Below are 16,541 nucleotides of genomic sequence, written 5' to 3' on the forward strand. Positions count from 1 at the left end.
AATTATGGGATGGAAAAAGTTGCACTGGGGGATCCTGACCCCCTAGTTCCCAGAAATCCCTGGGCAAATTGCTTGTATCCAACTACGCAGTGAAAATGTCCCACAAGGCATTGACCTGGATGGTGGCACAGGACAATGGGATAACCTGTCCCGGGTAAATTGCATTTACTACTGATGCAACCACTTGTGGATGCGAGTGCTGACACAAACAGCCAGGTATGCACACCCGAGCGATATAAAAAGTTGGTGGAGGTAAGAGGATGCAACTTATGTTGACCAAATTTTGTAATGTAAATACAGTCTGTGATGCATTATCACGAGTTCAGTGAATAAACATGAGCTTCCAATCAAAGACTTTGGGTTCTCCTGGAGGTTGATTATACTGCCATAGTCTCTTATCTGAAGTCAACAAGTCCAAGGAGCAGTAATCCAATCAGTCGTCCAGAAAGACTATCATGTATTTTCAAATGATTCAGTTTGTTGAGCATATTAGAGAGTAAGACAGCAACCCCTCCCATCCAGAAATAGCACTTACCAGCTTCTGTCTTCCACTTTCACAAATGGATTTTTCAGCCGACCTGCTCAACAGAAAAAAAAAAAAAAAAAAAAAGAAAAGAAAAAAAATCACAATATTTCCCCCCAACCAACAATAAACTTATTGTTTATTATAACAATAAACTATTTGTATAGACAGACATCCAGCTGATTTTTTTTTTAAATATCTGCCTATAAACTTATCATTACCGTGAGATATTTTTGTACACTTTTCTCAGGCCAACTAGATTAAGAGTATGCCAAGGATGCTCTCTCAGACAAACAATGTATTTTTCAGCATTCAGAAAACATGATAACGTAGAAACCTCAACAAGTGTCAAAATACTTACTTTTTGATTTCTGACCACCACATCGTTTCCCCTAGTTAAAAGAAAAAAAAGTTTGAATATTGTTTCTATTTAACCTCAACATTTAGTGGAATATCTCTAAAACTGTGTGTGCATGTTTGTGTGAAATCATGATTAACTGATATGCAAATTAGGCACATGAATATTCTGAAAATCTGTCATGTCTATTTCTCAAAGAAATATTGCAAAATTCTGCTATTCAAGAGTAATTTTTTAACAAATGAATAAAATTTTCCTCATAACCATCATGGTAAAAACTCATGTGAAAACTGGCTGATGGATATTCACTGTATTTTTGCAATACTGTTTTATTATAAATGGAGATAACAGGTAAAAATGCTGTTAAAAATTGTAGGAGGCAACTTTATTGGTTTCAGAGCATTTATGGCTCCTTGCATAAAAATATCACTAATTTACGTGATTAAAAGTGACAATAGTTATTCCATGTTATTTTAGCAAATCAGGACTGTACTACAGGAAATATTTACAAATTTCAAAATATTAAGTCCTTGGATTTATTGGTTAAAAACCAAATCCTCAGATTCCATAACCTCCTCAAGTTGTAGCTCTACTTAAGACTACCTGGAATGTGGCAAGATACTGAGTCAACATTACCGATTTTGTATTACTGAAAAGTATCAGGCCATTACAAGACCCGGAAAGGAAAATTGATACACTCATGAGATTCGGCAAAGGCTTCCAAGTGGCTCCAAAAAGTTAATTTGTACTGAATTCCAGGGCAGCACGTACAGTATTATCTGCTATTTACATACTACAGATCAGGTGGACTGGGCATCCATAAAAATTCACTGCCTTAATTAAAAATATAAAGCTACCAGCCAAACAACAGTAGCCTAAATAGAGTAACGCTGATCATAAACCAGGAACTGGGGGGGACCAATAAAAAGTTATATGCTGGCTCTACACCACACTTGGAGTAGCCTGAAGACACTGTACTCCGGTGAGAAGACTGGGAACCAGGAGACTTTTGCTGTGCAATCTGGGAAGAGTCACACTCTGTAGGCCAAATTTTTCTATGTAGTGTCGTCACTTTGATCTTTACTGCTTATCTAGCCCTGGAAAGATCACCCCAGTGCAACTGGGATCCTTCAGTGGCATAAAAGTAGAGGGTCTTACACATCCATACCAGGGAAAAGATGGTCATGGTTGGGATACCCTTAAGGCATGACAATATCCCAATTTTCTGGCTTGTGGGACCCTTAGTAAACAGAATAAATTAGAGTAGTCCCCAGTCTACTCTAGCTTGGTGCAGGGGGAATAGCCCTCTCAGAAACTTTACAGCTACTGGCTCCTAGACATACTTTTTTCAGAGCGGTGAACTAGAGAGACTAAGGATATTATTAAAGAGATTAAGGATATTACAAATTTATCTTAAAAAAATGATGCTAGTCAAACATAGCAAGCATTTCCCTTCTGATTTTTAAACTGATTTGGTTTAAAAAATTACTGAGGGCCCAAAAGACATACCAGTTATCAGAAAATTAATACATAAATAAACCAAAATACATAAAAATAAACCAGCCTCTTGGAAGGAACTATTTACCTCACCTACAATATTTGTCATTGCTAATAATTATTTCATTAAGTTAGAAAGGACTCACTCACCACATCTTTGATTGAAATGCTTGCTTTCTTGATCAGGTAGAGCTCCTTTTTCTTTTGCTCAAGATAATTTTTAATATCTTTCAAAAAAGGAGAGAATTTATATTTAGCCAAACTTCTTTTTTAAATGCTTGAAGTGATTTGTTGTTTTTAATAATACTTTTGAAAAATAGCAAATCTTGTCAGTGATTTAATTAAAATAAATTTCACGTTTTGATTAAAAGTTTATAAAACTAATATATTTACCATCAACATGAAGTATTTTCACTCCCCAACTCAAGGCATTGGATAGTATACTACCTGAAGGGATTAATTCCTGCAAAAAGTAAACATTATTAATATTTAATAAAAGCAATACCTTTAAAGATTTGATGTAAAGCAAGACATAAGAAAAGTTGAGGCCAAGACATGGTGTTTTCCTGCAGTTTCCTGCCAAAAGATAAGGATGACTTTCACTTGCCTCAACTGCCTTCACAATCTTCATGTCACAGCATCTTTCCATCCAGAAGACATTTGGCTTCCATAAAGCCCATGTTGCTCACATTGTTATATGATTTATCAACTGGGAATCCTGAAACTGCTGAATTTATTCATATATATAATTTCTGTGTGTACGAACTACAGGAAATGCAAAGACCTTGATCAAATATCAATTATTAGTCATAAACCTTTACAAACAGATCCTTTCTCTCCTTCCCGAGGTCTCCAGGAAATAAATGGAAAAACGGGTGAGTCTTGCAACAAGTCCTGAAGGTACAGTGTGCTGGTGAGAAACAGCATAGCACCTCTGGCTGTACTTCCCATCAGTGTATTTTCCCTTAGATCGCTCTACTTCTGCTGCTGTTCACTACCATTCAGAATAGCGAGAGAGAAATAATCTTTACTAAATCCAAATGTATGGACTGCTCAGCTTACCTGTTCTTTGATAGCTTTTTCAACTAAAGATTTTCCTCTACTCAAACGTACCTAAAATTAAAAGAAACTTTGCTTATTGTATGCAACACATTAGTGCTCATTTCAGACAGTGAAACATAAGGGGAGTTATCTTTTTATGTTAAAAATTAGCTTTTTGTACAAATTGAGGTTAAACGTTATGTGTTAAATATCTCTATTAAACCAACAAAATACCGTATATTATAACCATCATGTGTTAATGCATTATTTAATATGCTACCATTTTCTATCAATTTTCATTCATTCAATCAGATGCTGAAAATCAGCACTCCTTTTACAGAGTGCTGTTGGGATCTATATAGCTAAAAGGTCAGTATTTTCACTGTTAATAGTTTGCAATATTGAAAGACCACTTCCATGAGAGTTACTAGCAATATGTTTTAAGGAACAAAATTTTGGCACAGTACCATCTCAACAGCCTGGGTGAAATTCTAGAGAAGATATTGCCATATTAGCCCTCTACTGCCAAGGACTGATATCACTTATGAACACCCATATATTTCAGATTCCAAACATTCTAAGTCACCTCCAAGCAGGAGGGACACATAGCAAAGAATTAACCTCATCCTATAGGTCAAATAGGATTTTGAAAATCCTGAATTTATGAATGTTTTTATGGCCACATTTGCTCAGTGTTAGGACTGTGAAATGTCTTTGATTTCTGGATTTTTTTCAGTGATTATTTTGGGAAGATCAATTACAGAAAATAAATCAGCAAGTACTGAAAACACAAAAATGTGGTTAATCAGTGTTACCAGTTTTCATGTCCTCTGTTAGACCCAGCAAATTTTAACAATGTAGTCTTTACCTAAGCTTCCAGTTTTGTTTACTGCAAAGACAGATTTCACAATGCGTATCAATGTGCAACTGCATGATAAGGGATATACTTCAATACATATTCAAGGAAATTATGATATTCAGCTATGGGCATAAGACATTTCAAATACTTATTAGAAGCTAAACACCAGAGAGAAAGTGCTCCCCCCAGGCACCTCTAGGATGACCAGCTCTGCTGCTGCTTTTTTCCAGAGCTTTTCATGTCTGAATCCTCCTTAGCTGTCAAGTCCCACTTCTATCCTGACCTCTCCCACTGCAAGACCTCCGACTTCCCTACTGTATGACCACATTTATTAGTAACGAACAGAGACTTAGCTGGGTAACCTGTTACACACACAAGATTAAGTGAGAATGACCATATTAGAAAGTACTGCAACCTGGCTTGTGTATCCTAGCAAGTGCAGGGTGAACTTTTCTGGACTAATAGTTTATTTGTTGAAAAACGCAGTTTCGGTTGATCCCAAACTATTTGTGAATTTGACAGAAATTTCCCAAACAGTTTCAGCCAAAAACAGATCAAAGCATTAGAGCAGCGATCTCCCACCACACAGGCAAGTGCCCAAATCACCAGGATATAGAGTAGTTCTCTCTGGCCTAATGTATTTTTTTACAAAGTGGAACAACACCAACAGAAGACAATGAGAAAGAACCCCTGCAGACTACCTGATAGCCCAGGGATTGGGTCTCTCATGTTGCAGAGAGTGCACTAAGTTCAAATTCCTTCTCCGCCTCACTTGTGGGGAACTGAACCCAGGTCTCTTGCATTCCAGATAAGTGCACTAACCACTGGACTAAACATTACAAGGTGGGCCCCTTCATATTGTTAATCTAGACCTTCATTTCATTTACTTGTATGTGAAAATGTGCCCCAAAACAAAATGGTTAGTTTTGGGTCAAACAAAACATTTTGTTCAATTTGAAATGAAATGTCAACTTTTTTCAATTCAGTGATATTTTCTGGAATTTTAGGATTGGTTCAAGCTAAATTCTTTTTCAGATTTTTCACAGCTACCAGAAAACTCAGTTTTTCACCCACTGCCAGTCATAATCCTATTCCTAAACAGGGATCAGACATGGTATGCTCACATAGTTTTTAACTGTGTCACAGGTGGACATGAGACTTGCTCAGTCAACCATGTTACAAACTTGGTGGAAATCAGTGCAGTGCTCAGGGAAAGGGCCTGAGGACTATTAAAGTCATTCTATAGCAAAAAACATTTGACCACTGAAAACAAACAGATTTACAATATTTGATTTGTGTGCTTATTTCCTAGATGATAATACAGCTACAAAAATCTTCTGTCTACTAGTATTGATAAGATAGTGAAAGTGAGTTGACTGTATCACACAAAATCTTTCCACTAGCAAAATCATGTAGAATGATGTTAAAAAGGCTCTACATATGTAGCTGCAATTCCTGGGTTTCTAAAGAATGTTGGCATATGTCACTGCAGGTCTTGTTCACATTAGGGATCAAACTGTGTTCTGAACCATTTTAAATTACACCGTTTCAAAGTTGTTAATGATATTGCTGTTTAAGCAGATTGCCACCCTATGCTAGAAAACAGTTTTCAAAACTTTGGTTTAAACTTGGTTGGCTTCAGTAAGGAAAGAGCCAATATTTGAACTGTATTTTGGGGAAAAACACTCTAGCTTAGGCAGGTTAAGCCATATTTAACTATCAGAGTTAGTTTTAAACTGGTTCAAACTATGTTTGTTATGTTGAACCAAGTCAATCTCAGCTCCACAGTTTACACAGCCTTTAGAAAACAAAATAAGGGAAGATCGTATGAGCAGCTGGGGTAGGATGCACGATTTGCAACATTTTTCCTCAAGAAACTTACTGTATCCACCATCTTAAATGAATTTCCATCATGTCGATCTCTTCTGCTACTGGGATGAGGTGAACTATTTCCGCCCGTATGTGCAGAGCCTGGGCTTGGGACCGGAGAAATTTGTCCAAGAACCTGAGCAAATTTTGCTTCCTTTTTATTAGAAATCAGATAGCTGATATCTTTGCTAAGAAATCCCTCCACTCTCTAAATTTAAAAGAAAAAAAGTGAGTAATTATCTCAATCATATGCTCTTTAATTTATTTAACCAACCAAGAAGCAATAAAATATCCTTACATTTCTTAACTGCTGTTTAGAAAATGCTGCATTAACAATAGCGAAATTAGCGGGTAGTACTGCTTATAATTAAGGGTGATGACCCTTCCCATTATCAACTGTTTTCAGTTGCTTATAACTTTGACAAACTTTATTCATGCAGGCTGAAAATTTCCAAAATTGCTTGCCTCAGGCTGAATTTTCTCAAAACAATTGAACAATTTCAAAGAATGAGGATAAAGAAAAATAAGTTTTGCCCATGCAACTCCTTCTTTGAGTAGTTCTAGCACCCTCTTGCTTTGGAGCAGGGCTTGAAAGTTAGCCAGTGTGACCGTTGTGTCTGGTATGTGTATTTTGCCATCCCCATGAAAATCTGACCAAATTAGCTAAATTCTAAGACTCTGAACAAACAAGGGTCAGTCCTAGGACCAATCCTATTCAACTTATTCATAAATGATCTGGAGAAAGTGAGGTGGCAAAGTTTGCAGATGATAGTAAACTGCTCAAGATAGTTAAGACCAGTATTCACAGTGTTAAGACCAAAGCAGACTGTGAAGAACTTCAAAAAGATCTCACAAAACTAAATGATTGGGCAACAAAATGGAAAATGAAATTTAATGTGGATAAATATAAAGTAATGCACATTGGAAAAAATAACCCCAACTATACATAATTTAGCTAATTTAACTACAATGAATCAGGAAAAAGATCTTGGAGTTATCGTGGATAGCTCTCTGAAGACGTCCATGCAGTGTGCAGTGTGCAGCGGCAGTCAAAAAAGCAAACAGGATGTTAGGAATCATTAAAAAGGGGATAGAGAATAAGACGGAGAGTATCTTATTGCCCTTATATAAATCTATGGTACGCCCACATCTTGAAAACTGCGTACAGATGTGGTCTCCTCAAAAGAGATATACTGGCATTAGAAAAGGTTCAGAGAAGGGCAACTAAAATGATTAGGGGTTTGGAACGGGTCCCATATGAGGAGATATTAAAGAGGCTAGGACTTTTCAGCTTGGAAAAGAGGAGACTGGGGAAGATATGATAGAGGTATATAAAATCATGAATGATGTGGAGAAAGTAAATAACTTTTCCTTATTTACTTGTTCCCATAATCTAAGAACTAGGGGCCACCAAATGAAATTAATGGGCAGCAGGTTTAAAACAAATAAAAGGAAGTTCTTTACACAGTGCACAGTCAACTTGTGGAACTTCTTGCCTGGAAGTGGTTGTGAAGGCTGGGACTATAACAGCGTTTAAAAGAGAACTGGATAAATTCATGGAGGTTTAGTCCGTTAATGGCTAGTAGCGAGGATGGGTAAGGAATGGTGTCCCTAGCCTCTGTTTGTCAGAGGGTGGAGATGGATGGCAGCAGAGAGATCACTTGATCATTACCTGTTAGGTTCACTCCCTCTGGGGTACCTGGCATTGGCCACTGCCAGTAGACAGGATACTGGGCTAGATGGACCTTTGGTTTGACCCAGTACGGCTGTTCTTATGAGGGTCCAGTACCCAGAGCTGCTAGGGCTCCGGGGTCCCCTTCACCACCCGTGGAGTTGAGAGCACAAAGCATCTCACAAAATTGGGACCATGCTGCTTCCCCAAGAATAGCAGTACAGAAATAATACCCATTTCATTTCTCTTGCTTGTGCACTTATCCTTCCCAAAAAATTATTTTAAAAGTTCTGGGTTGGAGAGAAGAACAAGAAAGAAGACAAAAAGATTATACTGTTAAATTCAAAGGGACACCTTCAAGTTGAAATCACATTGCTGTGAAATTTCATCCCTAATAGTTTCATACAACAACAAAACTTGCAATAACCAATATAACACAATTCAAGTTGACAGTTCCCCAGTAGGCTCCTATTAGTTCACAACTGTAGCTATTCTAGCTTTCTGAAAAGCAGATGTGGTAAGCAGCTCCTATCAACTGCTGCAATTATAGGGAATGGAAACATTTTTACTGCCAACGCTCTTTTATACAAATTCAACTAATCCAACTTTTACGTGGAGTTCCACAGCTTTCTGTGTCAAAGCTATGTCCTATGTTGAGCTTGGAGCAAATTGTTTCTTCAGATCAAAAATGTAAGAGGATTAAAAAAGATTTAGTAGGATTTCACAGAATTTATAATAATTAATTGAGAGTTCAATAGAGTATTTGCAAATATTTAATTAATGTATTCTTTGAAAATGACATTTATTTAAATTTAGGTTTCGATCATATTCTAAAAGGTTGAAATCTGGATCCCACGACAATGCAGCTGTTAGATCAAATAACTGCTATGTTAATTTCCAAAAAGTGCTAAACAACGTTGACTTTCCAAATGTTGTTGTAAAGCATGCACAATGCATCTGACTAGATACAAATGTATCCAGTGCTATAGGTGTGGATGATGCTTCTCAGTCAGAAAGAAGCCAGCCCCTGACCTGAATGGTGGCCAATTCTGCTCTAAATTACACTGTTGTAAATCAGAAGCAATTCCACTGATGTCATTAAGTCAGTCCAAATTCTTACAAGTATAATAATAGAGAGCAGAATTTAGCCCCACTGTTTAGATATGACACTAAAAATAGAATAGCAACAAGAAGAGGATTAGTGCCGGGGGGGGGGGGGGGGGGGGGGAGAGGGAGACGGGACGACAGTATTAGAGTAAAAGTTAATGTGATTATTTGAATTATGTCGTAATGACTCCACGTTGCTGGTGGGTTTTTTAGATTGTAAATTATGGCTGAAATCCTGCAAATATGCTTAACTTCACATATGAGTAGTTCCACTGAAGTTAATGACTATTTATGTGCATAAAGTTAAGCTGACACACAAACCTTTGCAGGACTGGGGCCTAAACTAAAAGTCCTGTGTGTTTTGGTGCAGGCTTACAGGGGCAGAGGGGTTGAAGAGAGGGAGACAAGGAAGAAGTATGGCTCATAGGAGTAAAAACAGGACACGAAGAGATAGGGAACAGACAGGAAGACAGAGAATGGAGACAGCACAAGTGTCATAGTGCACTTTCTAACTTGATACAAAAGATACTCATCCCTCCCCATGCAGCTGCAGAAACCTGCAGAATTTATAGGTAGAATGATCTTGCTTTGCTCCTGTAGCAATTTGGAACCAACTTCAATTGCACAAAGCCAGTTGAAGAAATGGGAATTCTGGGTGGACCACTGAACTAAACTGAAGGGAAAAGAAATAAAGAGAGAGAAGGATAGTTTAAGAGAAGATAGATACTGAAAACCACAGAGAAGAGCTGGAAGAAATTCAGCTGGACGCAGCAGGGTTGTTTTTTTTTTTTTTTACATAGGGGTTGCATGAATCCCACATTTTCTCTTTTCTGGAGGTTTGGGAACATAACCTACAAAATCAGAAGAATCTTGCAAAAGTTATCATGACTGCATCTGTGCTATTACACAGTTGTGCTTTCCTAGCAGAAAGAGCAGTGTAAGTCAGGGGTGGGCAAACTATGGCCCGTGGGCCGCATTTGGCCGGTCGGCTCGATCCAGCCCACCAGCTGTTTTAAGCCGGCCCTTGAGCTTCCGCTGGGGAGTGGGATTTGGGGCTTGTCCTGCTCCGGTACTCCAGCTGGGGAGCAGGGTTGGGGGCTGCTCCCGGAAACCGCAGCATGGCCCTGCTCCAGCTCCTACACGTAGGGGCAGCCACAGGGCTACGCTCTGCACACGGCCCCCTGGCCCCCCCGGGAACAGGGAGCCAGCCAATGGGAGCTGCAGGGTTGGCACCTGCAGATGGGGCAGTGCACAGAGCCACCTGGCTGCAGTTCTGTGTAGGAGCCGGGGGGGGGGACATGACCGCTGTTTTCGGGAGCCGCTTGAGGTAAACGCTGGCCTGAGCCTGCACCCCTGACCCTCCCACACCCTGAACTCCTCATTTCTGGCCCCACCCTGGAGCCTGCACTCCCAACCAGAGCCCTCACCCCCTCCCGCACCCCAACCCTAATTCTGTGAGCATTCATGGCCCGCCATACAATTTCTATTCCCAGATGGGGCAGTGCACAGAGCCACCTGGCTGCAGTTCTGTGTAGGAGCCGGGGGGGGACGGGGGGGGACATGACCGCTGTTTTCGGGAGCCGCTTGAGGTAAACGCTGGCCTGAGCCTGCACCCCTGACCCTCCCACACCCTGAACTCCTAATTTCTGGCCCCACCCTGGAGCCTGCACTCCCACCCAGAGCCCTCACCCCCTCCCGCAACCCAACCCTAATTCTGTGAGCATTCATGGCCCGCCATACAATTTCTATTCCCAGATGTGGTGTAAGTGATAACACAAACTTACTCAGTTTCACAGATGCTTAAGTACAATTGTGCTGATTTTTACTTTCTAATCAGATCCCCCAGAAGAACTGAAAAATAAGGAAAGGATGGCAAGAGAACTAGAGAATAGCAGAGTAAAAATATTCTGACATGCCTCAATTTGAAAGAATCGAAAAGGAACAACTCTTCAGACTAAACTTAAACCCTAACTATGAAAACAGTTTGAGCACTTATAATAAAAATACAATCATTAAAAATTACCATTGACATTGCATAGCAAAGTAAATCTCCACAATATTATAAAATTAAAGTATTTCTAAGAGCTAAAAACATGCAAAATTAGTTCTGAACAGTCTGCTTCCTTATATTTGATTTTGAACTTTTGCTCTCAGCAACAGAAGGCCTATAAAATTTGTGGGAAACCTGACCTAGTCACAGATGAATGCCACTATAGAAAATGTTATTTACATATGAATTGCAAGCGGTTTTAGAAATAATTGAACTGTTATAAGGTAATAATACACTGTTGTACCTATGTATGGGAGGCTTAATCCACAATTAATAATAAAAAAATTACAATTTTTTTTCATTTAATTGTTCTACCCTGAGACAAGCCAATAAATCACTGCTTTAAATTATGATTGGTATCACCTGAATTTTTTAAAAAAATAATTGATTTAAATCAGGTTGAGACTTCTTAAAACAAAGTTGAAAATCTGTGCCACCGCAACTTTAGATTAAAATTTATAAATTAACTAAATTATAGATGCTGTTTACAAAAAAGAAATACCATCATTGATAGGATATCTTATTTGAATTTTACAAAAGTGCTATAGGCAAAAAAACAAAATATTGAAAAATAAGGCTCTGACCCTGCAAACACTTAAAGGGGGACGTAAATTTACTCTCATAAATAGTCCCATTGATTTCCACTATGCATTTGCCTAAGTGTATGCAGCATCAGCAGCTAAAATTGTATTTTTATTAGAAACTTTCTCAGCTTAAAATCGCTCACTTCAAAATAAAATTACTTCAGTTTTAAAAATGAAAAAGTACTCAGACTTTCAATACATTAAAGTTATTGTGAACTTTTTTATACACACAGGATATCATTTTCAAAAATAGGAGCTTAGGAAGCCCACTCTTTAGATCTCTATGGCTGGGATTTTCAAAAGCATCTCCATGATTGAGCAGCACAAGTCTCAACGGCTTAAAATATGGAGGAATGTAACCTGGTCAAAGCATTTCAGCTGTCTTGTGGATTTTCAATATATTGGAGGGTGATGGTGTTCGCAAATATAGCAGGGATATTTGTTTATCCATTTTGCGTCTGAGTTTTTATTGTTCTTCTAGCAAGGATGCTAATGAGGTCCTGGACATGTCTTTTGCAGCACAGATTAACATTTTAAGTGTGAAACTTCTTAGTAGCATTCTTTAATGTAAAATCAGAAGTTCTACTAACAATTAGAAAATCAATTAAAGAAACAAGTACTAAATATCCACTTAGCCATCTAAAACTATAAGACAGGAAGTAAAGAATTGGCAACTTGTAAAAAGATATATAATTTCAATTTTTAAAAATTGTATTTTTAATTGGATAAAAATGTTTTTATCCAAAATTCAATTCTTTTGTCTATTTATTAAGGTAACTTGGAGATGTTAGACTGCATTTTAAACAATATTTTGTGGCATTCAGAATGAATTCCTAGACCCTAAGACGCTATGTTCTGAGACAGTCAAAATTTAAGACACTTTCAGGCTTGGTAAATTCACATTTACCTTTCCCCAACTCCTCTAGTTGGCGGTTGGTGAGGTTGGTTTTTTTATTTTTGGAAAGTACATGAAATTATTCATGAGATTCAATGATCATTTAATTCATTCCCAGTATTGTCTAATTACATTATCACATACCACTTTTCCAGGGGACCCTGCCTTATTACTGAATGAGTAGTTATTCAATATTTCTATTTTATCCTTTTAATTAAATGTGTTGCCACATTAAATATTTAACGTACATCATCCAAAACTTGCACCAAATACAAAATTATTCATTTCCTCTTCAACTTTCTGTGGTGCTCTCACCATAGGATTGCAGTATTTCACGGATATTAATAAATTTATCTTCACAACATGCTTGTGTGATTAGGTGCTATTACTACCCCCTTTACAGATGGGGAACTAAGGTACAGACAGATTAAGATCCAAAATATCAGAATTGTGCATTAACTGTAACTGCCAATTTGAGACACCTCGGGCCTGATTTTTCAGAGTACTTAACATTTTTATAACACTATGTTGAAAAGATAGTTCCAATTGACTTCAGTTGTGAGCATTCAGCATTTCTGCAAATCTGGCCCCAGGTATTTCACTGTGTGAACTCAGAAAATTAGCGGCCAATTGTGAAAATTCTGGTGAAAATGACTTGCCTCAAATCACAAAGGAACTCTCTGACAGAGGCAGGGATAGAATCCAGGTCTCCAGAATTCAGTTTCAGCATAAAACCATTCTGTTACTTTTCGCAATCCCTGTCTCCTTCAATGTGCATTTCAACTCTCTTACAAATGAGGCTGGCATCCTACAGAAAACATCATTTATTATACAACCTTGATTCCTTCCCAGATCACTGTCCAACCTGAGCACTGTATGAAATGGGATCCTGTGATTTAAAAAAAAAAAAAAAAAAGTGCATGGTTGCAGGGATGGATTAACCCATCACTGGGACCTAGGCAAACACACTTCCGGGTCCCTACCTTCTAATATAAACAACACATGGCCATACAGTACACTCATTGCGACTGGGCTGGCCATGTTGTGGATCTGCCAGGAACGGCTGCTCGGGGTGCTGCTCACCATAACAAAGGAGCAGCTGGGACAAACTCGAGTGGTGCTGTAATCCCATGCACCACGTTGCAATGCCATTCACTCGAGTGAAGTTTTTTCAGTGTGCATGCAAATCAGCATCACTGTTTAAAAAACAAAAAACCAATCACAACCCACTTTGGCCCATACCCCACAAATTTGGGTCCTAGGCACGTACCTACTTTGCCTATGCATTAATCTGGTTCTGCATGATTGAGTAATTAAAGACTATCTAATAATGCATATGTATGTACAAAGGGTCTGTATTTAAGGTTGCATGAGTAATGTTTATTTTGGCATTTCCTAACTTCTGAATGCTTGACTTTGCAACCTTAATGTTCTTTTAATGTAGGGGAAAACTAAAAAGAAATTCTGTGTAGTGGAAGCATAATGACCCCCACCTTGGGTCATCAGCAGAATCTGGACCTATAGATTCATAGCAATGACCACCTCTTAAGATAGCAGAATAACTGGTAGCAGTAGAAGGCTGTTATTCTCTATGTAAACCAACCACTACAATGGGCTGAGACATACACTTTGCCAGTGGGTTTCACAGCTCTTTCACAGCAGAGGAATACAGAGACACAGAACTCCTTGATTCTGTAGGGGAGCATGATGTGGTGGCTATTAGTCATTCTGTCCCTCTGCCCCCAACCTGTCCTCCCCCCCCCCGTTTCCCATCCAGCCCTGGGCTCCTGCCCCCTCCTCCTCTGTTCCTATCCAACCCCCCACCCCAATGGCACTGTTTTTGCCTCCCACCCTCTCTGGTCCTAGCCAACCCCTCACTTCCCAGCCCCAGTCCACTTCCATCCTTTATCCTATCCAACCCCACAACCTCCTCATGCCCCCCTCCCGTTTGCTCATATCCAAACACTCCACCCTGCAGCACCTACCTCCCCAGCCACCTTCTGGCTCCTGCAACACCCCACACTTTTATCACTACACCCCCAACCCTCTGAATCCAAATCAGGTCACCTCCCCCTCCTCGCTGCCTGGGGAGCCAGGAGTGCTGGCCGCACAAGAGATACTGCCCCTGACAGCATGGAGAAGCAATTGCAGGGAAAGAACTATTCAGTCCTTGCAGCTCTGGGCTGAAGCATGCTCAGATGAAATATTTGGAGAATTTAGCTACCAAACTCCAATAAGTCTCTTCTGAGCATTTTTAAAATGAGATTTTTTGGTGAGGCTCATTACTTGGCCAAATTTATGCAAAATTTCATGTGGACAGCAAAAGGCACATGCCTGGCACCAATGTGACCTCCTTGCCAAAGTCTGCTCTGAAGCATGGAGACACTGGAGCTTCCAATGATACTGTTGTAAAAAAGCTTTAAACATGGGCAAAACAACATATTTTCCCCTAATCTCATTTTTGGAAACAACTAACCCAATTAGACAAACTTTCAAATAAAAATTCAGCCTGAGACAGACACTCAGCACAGAAAATTTCAGACAAAACGGTTAGAGTTAGGCAAAGTTATAAGTAACTGAAAACAAGGTCTTAAATGGAAATATTGGATGACCTTAATCTTATAGACGATGCTACCAGCTCCATTTAAAATAGAAAAAAACATTCACTAAGCTAAGGGTTCATTATAAACAATGAGAAAAACATATAGAAAATGAAATTACTTGACAACAGTTTTTAAATTATTCATTTTTAGTCACGTATATACAGAACACAATGTATTGGAAAAATATCCAGGACTTGCTATTATTTTTCCTACTTTGTAAACACATATGATTTTTAACTTACCCCTCCTAGTTCCTTAAGATCCTTCTCTAATTTTTCAGAGATCACATTAGACGGAATATCAAGATAAAACACCTTCCCAGTAAGTGGCTTATATTTAGATTTCTCTGTCTTTGTGGTATCTTTTTTCAAAGTTTTCAGAGAAGGTTTATTTTTTTCTGTTTTTCCTTGCGTTCCACCTGCTGTCAAAAGAGTAGATAATTTGATTAGGATTATATTTTATGTACTTGTGTGTTTACAAAAATACATTTCCCTCTTTAAGGCCAAATTCAAGGAGGGAGAGTAGGGGAAGGATAAGCCAAGATTCCGCATGAGCAGGATATATTTTTGATGAACTGTGACCCTAAAGCATACAAGAAAAGTATCTTAAAAATAATAGAGCACCGAGCTTTAACGTAATACAATATTAAAGTTTTGTTCATTATTCAGAAGACATTTTGATGCTTATCCAAAATAATTTAAAAACAATGACACTAATATTAAAGGGGAGCAATCACCAAAGGCCCCAATCCTGCAAACACTTATGCATATCCTTAACTTTAAGCATGCAGCTGGATTACTCACATCTTAAAGTTAAGCATGTGCATAAGTATTTGCAAGTGTGGGTCCTAATTCATTCAAATTGTTCTCTTAGGCCATGATCCAAAACCCACTGAAGGCAGTAGAAAGATTTCCAGTGAATTCAGTGGATATTGTTACACCAAGTCCTTACAGTTCTGTTAAAATCCTCTTTTACAGTTGATTTTCCTTTTTTACCATTAGTAGTAGAATGTCCTCTTTTCTTTCCACCCAATTTGCCAAATATTACATTGTGTTTGTAATGATACATCACTAGAAAATTTACTGGTATCATCAAGGACGGACAATGTTCTGGGAACTGAAAGTACCTCTCTTTACTATTCCCTTAAAGTAGCAATACTATCTGCAAAACATATATTTAAAGGCAAACAAAATATCAAAAAAAAAAAAAAAAAAAAAAAAGATTAGTTTCTGCTCTGTCACTTGACTTCAGATTTGTTAAACAGGTAGAAGAACTCAATCCTACTCCCATTTAAATCATTGAGAACCGGATGGGTCCTAAATGAGGGCAGAATTTGGATCTAAACAACTAATAACCATTCAATAATTCCACTTTTCTAAACAGCAAAAGAACTTTAAGGTAATATCTCACTGAAGAAAAAATTTAGAGAAGTCATATTGCAATCATTCATGGAAGAACTATTTCCATGAAAGTTCAGATTAAA

At 38.4% G+C, this 16,541-nt stretch overlaps 1 protein-coding gene across 1 annotated transcript in view; it reads right to left on the reverse strand.

The window, feature by feature from the left end:
• The window catches only part of DBF4 (DBF4 zinc finger), a 29,410-nt gene that overhangs the window by 10,189 nt on the left and 2,680 nt on the right, over positions 1–16,541 (reverse strand). Inside the window, exons 3-9 of the mRNA XM_054020553.1 lie at positions 15,301–15,479; positions 6,161–6,355; positions 3,441–3,491; positions 2,772–2,841; positions 2,529–2,605; positions 885–915; positions 536–578 (exon numbers count right to left, since the gene is read on the reverse strand). Of these exons, the coding sequence (XP_053876528.1) occupies positions 536–578; positions 885–915; positions 2,529–2,605; positions 2,772–2,841; positions 3,441–3,491; positions 6,161–6,355; positions 15,301–15,479 (646 nt within the window). The remainder of the gene's footprint in view (positions 1–535; positions 579–884; positions 916–2,528; positions 2,606–2,771; positions 2,842–3,440; positions 3,492–6,160; positions 6,356–15,300; positions 15,480–16,541) is intronic.

The sequence above is a fragment of the Malaclemys terrapin genome, chromosome 2, assembly GCF_027887155.1.
Source record: "Malaclemys terrapin pileata isolate rMalTer1 chromosome 2, rMalTer1.hap1, whole genome shotgun sequence".
Taxonomy (NCBI): domain Eukaryota; kingdom Metazoa; phylum Chordata; order Testudines; family Emydidae; genus Malaclemys; species Malaclemys terrapin.